General features: G+C 42.2%; 1 protein-coding gene across 1 annotated transcript; it reads left to right on the forward strand.

Moving 5' to 3' along the window:
• The first annotated feature begins 244 nt into the window (after positions 1–244).
• On the forward strand, positions 245–5,776 carry LOC109953251 (extracellular calcium-sensing receptor-like). Its single transcript, XM_020588677.1, is given in 7 exon segments — positions 245–514; positions 937–1,226; positions 1,548–1,870; positions 2,047–2,264; positions 4,338–4,559; positions 4,667–4,790; positions 4,872–5,776. Coding segments are annotated over 7 exon segments (2,343 nt in total). The 5' UTR covers positions 245–253.
• The last annotated feature ends 514 nt before the right edge of the window (positions 5,777–6,290 follow it).

The raw sequence follows: 6,290 nt of genomic DNA on the forward strand, positions 1-6,290 counted from the left end.
TAGAATGTAGCTATGTGAAAAAGAAGCACTTTTGTGTTTCCTAACTAAAAGTATAGTTATGTTGGAGAACTTTGGTGCTTACAAATGCAGTGCAGCTTTCAGATGTTGTTCACAACTAGGAATTGCAATTGTCCTTCATTGTGTACTTTGTTAAAATTAATAACTGTTCTTATCATATACAGTCTACATTTCAACAGTAACTTGAATATCTGTTTGCAGTATTGATGCTGTAGTACTTAAAATCTCACGTGTAATGGTCTTTGCCATTGAGGAGATAAACAAGAGTACAAAGCTGCTGCCGGGCATCAGGCTCGGTTATCAGATCCATGACTCCTGTGCTTCAGTGACTGTGGCAGTGCATGCAGCATTCCAGCTTTCTAATGGCCTGGACCCTGTGTTTTATACTGGTGCCAATTGCTCAAAATCTAGTACAGTGATGGCTGTTGTTGGTGAGTCTGGGTCCACACCATCTATAAGCATTTCACATGTCATCGGACCCTTTAATATTCCTCAAGTAAATATTTTAAATTACTGCCAAACTGTGTTTAAAATATGCCCATGTTGCTTTGACTGTCCTATTACATAATTATCCTACTGAAACAAGAGTACAAAGCTGCTGCCGGGCATCAGGCTCGGTTATCAGATCCATGACTCCTGTGCTTCAGTGACTGTGGCAGTGCATGCAGCATTCCAGCTTTCTAATGGCCTGGACCCTGTGTTTTATACTGGTGCCAATTGCTCAAAATCTAGTACAGTGATGGCTGTTGTTGGTGAGTCTGGGTCCACACCATCTATAAGCATTTCACATGTCATCGGACCCTTTAATATTCCTCAAGTAAATATTTTAAATTACTGCCAAACTATGTGTTTAAAATATGCCCATGCTGCTTCGACTGTCCCATTACATAATTATCCTACTGCGTTCCTTCTCTTCAGGTGAGCCACTCTGCCACTTGTGCATGCCTATCTGATAAGCGTCAGTACCCGAGTTTCTTCAGAACAATCCCCAGCGATCAGTTCCAGGCTGTGGCACTGGCCAAGCTGGTGAAACACTTTGGCTGGACTTGGATAGGTGCTGTCCGGTCAGATTCAGACTATGGGAATAATGGCATGGCGTCTTTCCTGGATGCAGCGCAAAAAGAGGGGATCTGTGTTGAATACTCTGAATCTTTCTATCGGACCCACCCACGTAGCAGGATCCAAAGAGTGGCTGATGTTATCCGCAGGTTTCTACATCTCTTGACTGTGCTTGTATTTCCTGTGCTGGCACTGCATTTTTGTACACGAAACCACAAGATTCAGTCAAAGAGAGGATTAGATGATTATTTTAATATTTCAGTGACAAATTGGGAGCTATTTTTTTACTATCATACAATAAAAAATAGTAATTGAGACAAAATTATATATTCTGCACACTAAAAAAAGTTTGTAGATATTTGTGTTATTAATTTAGAGACAGATTTCAAATCAATTTCAAATAATTGTATTTATTGGAATTCCTATGTACATTGTATTGTATAATAAAATGCACTGTAATGTTCTTGCAGTTCAACAGCTAGGGTTGTTGTGGCATTTTAGCCTTCCGGTGACATGGGCATCCTGCTGGAGGAGCTGTCTCGTGAGCCTTCCCCACCTCGCCAGTGGATAGGCAGTGAAGGCTGGATAACCCATCCAGACATGCTGAGGTTCACGTTCTGTGCTGGAGCAATCGGATTTGCCATTCAAAAATCTGTCATCCCAGGTCTGAGAGACTTCCTGCTGGACCTCTCTCCCACTAAAGTTGCAGCTTCTCCAGTTCTGACTGAGTTCTGGGAGGATGCATTCAACTGCAGGCTGGAACAAAGTACAAAAGTTGAGCTAATTCCTTGTGGTTGTGCTGTTTTGTTCACTTTATGACTACAGTGTTATATAAATTAAATATATATGCGTATATAAATTTCAACAAGGTGCATTTGATCATTTTAATAGGAAAAATATAATCAAGAAAGGAACAATGTAACATAATTTTCAAGGATAAACAACCTGCCCCTGTCTCTATGTTTTTAGGTTCTGCCACTGACAAGAAGGTGTGTAATGGAAGTGAAGACATACGGAAGCTCCAGAGCCCGTACACTGACACGTCTCAGGTCCGATCCGATAACATGGTGTACAAGGCTATTTATGCAATAGCACATGCCATTCATAATGTTGCCACAGACAAGAGGGTGTGTAATGGAAGTGAAGACATACAGAAGCTCCAGAGCCCATACACTGACACGTCTCAGGTCCGATCCGATAACATGGTGTACAAGGCTATTTATGCAATAGCACATGCCATTCATAATGCAGTGTGTCAGGAGACAAATTCTACACCTCAGTGTGACAAACTCACCAGGACAGAGCCCAAACAGGTCAGTTAAAGGGAATAAATGAACACTCAAGCTTTTGTTTAGCTGTAATCTTAAAATCAGAATCAGCTTTATTGGTGATTATTTTTATTATGTTGAAAAGACAAGGAATTTGATTCTGGTACAGTGGCTCTCAGTGTGGTTTCAGACAACAAGAAAAGGTATGTGCATTGAAATAGGAAGAAAAAGAAACAAGGACAAAGGGAAGAGACAACAATGTTTTCAAAAAAAATGTATACATCTATACAATGTGAAAGAAGAGCTTTGGACAAATATATACAGTGGTTTTATTTACAAGTTATTGTACTGGAGGTGTTTGCTGTAACCCTGTTATACAAACTGTGGAATTTGTTTTGTGCCAACAGAATGAATATTGCTATGGATGTAAAGTACTAAAAGTAGAAGCAGGGTTTTTTTCAATAAGGACTTATAACAGATTGATATAGCTGATCTCGGCATAAATTAGTGACTCTGACTTGCCCATAGGAGTGAGTGTGGTTGTCTCTTTCTTAGTGTCAGCCCTGTCATAGACTGGTGACTTGTCCAGGGTGTACCCTGCCTCTCGCCCAGTGTCAGCTGGGATTGGCTCCAGTATCACCCCACCCTCTCCGCAACCCTCTTCAGGATAATCAGTATAGATAATGGATGGATGGTATACAGTGTTTGTGTGACCGGATGCCTGGAGGACTCCCTTGACTTGGAGAGTGGTCACGATGACCCAGTACTAGCAAGTGAAGAAGACAGGATGTTGAAGAAGGAGTTATGGTCAAAATAGAATTTGGAATGTCATGGAGAAGATAAAAGTGATCTGAAGAGATCCTCACACACATGCACACTCACACCCACACACATATACATGTACTCAGATACATGAGACAAAAGTATATAGTGATCAAGATTTCAGCTCGACTTATGTTGCGTCTTCTTTACTTAAGTTTGTGAAAAGTTACAGTAAAAGTCAGATAAAAATCTGCAACAACAGACATGGATCAGCTGCTAATAAATGTGATGGTCCAGGGGAAGAAACTGTCCTTGTGTCTGGTTGTTTTGCGTACATTGACCTGTAGTGCCGTTCAGAGGGGAGGAGTTCAAACAGTTTGTCACCAGGATGTGAGGGTCCTGCAGAAATCTTCTCTGGCCTCCTTCTGACCCATTAGGTATACAGGTCCTCCACGGAGGGCAGGTTTACACAAAGGGTTGTTTCTGCAGTCATGACTGTCTGCTGGAGTCTGTTCCTGTCCTGTTTGGTTGCTGAACCAAACCAGACAGAGATGGATGGGCAGAGAACAGACTCCATGATTCCTTTGTAAAATTGAAGCAGCAGCTCCTGGGGCAGGTTGACCCTCCTGAGTTGGCACAGGAGGTACATCCTCTGCTGTGCCTGTGCTGACAGTCCGGGTGCTAGATGTGAGTTTCCCCAGCTTCACCTCCTGCTTCTTGTTTGTGATAAACTGACAGGTGTGGGCAGGCACAGTGAGTTGGGTGAGTTTGGAGTGAAGTTTATCTGTGATGATGATGTTGAACGTCAAGCTGAAGTACACAGAGAGGACCCATGTATAAGTCCCTGGGGAGTCAGGGTCTTGCAAGGTTGTAATGCAGGGCCATGTTGACTGTGTCATCCACTGACCTGTTTGCTCAGTAGGCAAACTGCAGGAGGTCCAGCTCTGAGCCTGTGATGTCCTGAAGGTGAGTTATCACCAGTCTCTCAAAACACTTCATGACTACAGATGTCAGGGCGACAGGTCTATAGACATTCAGTCCACTGGTGGAGGGTTTCTTGGAAACTGGGATGATAGTAGAGCACTTAAAGCATGTGGGGACTACATAAGGCTCCAGTAATCTATTGAAGATCTGTGTGAAGATGGGGCCCAGCTGATCAGCAGCAGAAATCTACAATTTATGAAAGGAAACATTCTTTTTTTTTGTACAATTTTTGTTTTATTCTCACAGATGCTTACTCAGCTGAAGAAAGTAAATTTTTCCCAGAATGGTTATCATGTGTCATTTGATGCCAATGGGGATCCTGTGGCCACATATGAGCTGGTTAACTGGCAGAAAAGTGAGAGTGGCAGCATTGTGTTGGTGACCGTAGGGTATTATGATGCATCACTGCCACTGGGCCAGGAGTTACATATCAACAGGAACCTCACCTGGGCAGAGGGCAGCACACAAGTGAGGAGCAATAATATAGCATTAAATCTTGGTGAAATGAATCATACCAGTTCTGTAGCAAAAATACAAATCTGTGTCATTTTATCTCTATGTACTGTATGTGGCAGGTACCTGTGTCAGTGTGCACTGACAGCTGTCCTCAAGGAACTCATAAAGTGCTGCAGGAAGGAAAATCCATCTGTTGTTATGATTGTGTCCCATGTCCTGTGGGAGAGATCAGCAATGCTACAGGTAAAATAAAATGGTTTCTCATGCATGTCAACCATATCAAATGTGTTACTGCTAAAACAATGTTTTGATTTACTCTTTCAGATTCCTCAGATTGTTTCCCTTGTCCCAAGGAGTTCTGGCCTAATGCAAACAAAGACACATGTTTCCCCAAGCTTGTAGAGTTTCTTTCCTTTGATGAGGTCCTAGGAATCATCCTGGCTGCATTCTCAGTTGGTGGTGCCTGTCTGGCCATTATAACAGCCAGTGTATTCTTTCGACACAGAACATCTCCAATTGTCAGGGCCAACAACTCTGAGCTGAGCTTCCTGCTGCTCTTCTCCCTGACTCTCTGTTTCTTATGTTCATTAACTTTCATTGGAGCACCCTCCGAGTGGTCCTGCATGCTGCGCCACACAGCGTTTGGGATCACCTTTGTTCTCTGTATCTCTTGTGTTCTCTGTAAAACTATAGTGGTGTTAATGGCCTTCAAAGCGACACTTCCAGGCAGTAATGTGATGAAATGGTTTGGTCCTCCACAGCAAAGAATGACAGTAGTGTCTTTCACATTTATTCAAGTGTTAATATGTACTATTTGGTTGGTTGTTAGCCCCCCTTTTCCAATGAAAAACCTAACCACATACAAAGAAAGAATCATCCTGGAGTGTGCATTGGGCTCAGCTGTTGGGTTCTGGGCTGTGCTTGGGTACATTGGCCTACTGGCTGTCTTTTGCTTTGTGTTAGCCGTCCTAGCCCGGAAACTACCTGATAACTTCAATGAAGCCAAGTTTATCACGTTCAGCATGTTGATATTCTGTGCAGTCTGGATCACTTTTATCCCAGCATATGTCAGCTCTCCTGGGAAGTTTACTGTGGCTGTGGAGATATTTGCTATTCTGGCCTCCAGTTTTGGTTTAATACTGTGTATATTTGCTCCAAAGTGTTTTATCATATTGTTTAAACCAGAGAAGAACACCAAGAAACATGTAATGAACAAAACTGTATCTTAGTACCTACTATTTCTGAGGTTTGGAAATAGTTCAAATGGATTAAAGCTGCATTTTTAGCACAAATTTAGATACACTATACTAAACCCTCCTCCCCACTCTGCTGTCTTCAGGCCTTGTGTTTATTTCTTGCCCTCTATGGTGGCCAGTGTTGTTTAAATCCACACCACACATTTTCCACATCCCCACTGATCTGAGGTTATAAGAGGTATTTTTCAAACCAATATGGCTCATTTCAAAGACAGATCGTGGAAGTTACCTATGCAGGTACAACCCAGGATGGGAGCAAAATTCTTAGATGTAACAGGCCACAATCTTTAGCACAGAAAAATTGTGATAAGGAGTGGGGCAAAACTAGGTTTTAATGTCAGTTTGGCATGTTTGAGATGTGAGCATTACAGTCATCTGAATTACTAAAATTTGTTGCAGATCAGAATCAGAATCTGCTTTATTGGCCAGGTGTGTCAGACATAAGAGGAATTTGACTCTAGTACATCGGCTCTCATTGTGCATGTAC

The sequence above is a fragment of the Monopterus albus genome, unplaced genomic scaffold, assembly GCF_001952655.1.
Source record: "Monopterus albus unplaced genomic scaffold, M_albus_1.0 scaffold590.1, whole genome shotgun sequence".
Classification (NCBI taxonomy): domain Eukaryota; kingdom Metazoa; phylum Chordata; class Actinopteri; order Synbranchiformes; family Synbranchidae; genus Monopterus; species Monopterus albus.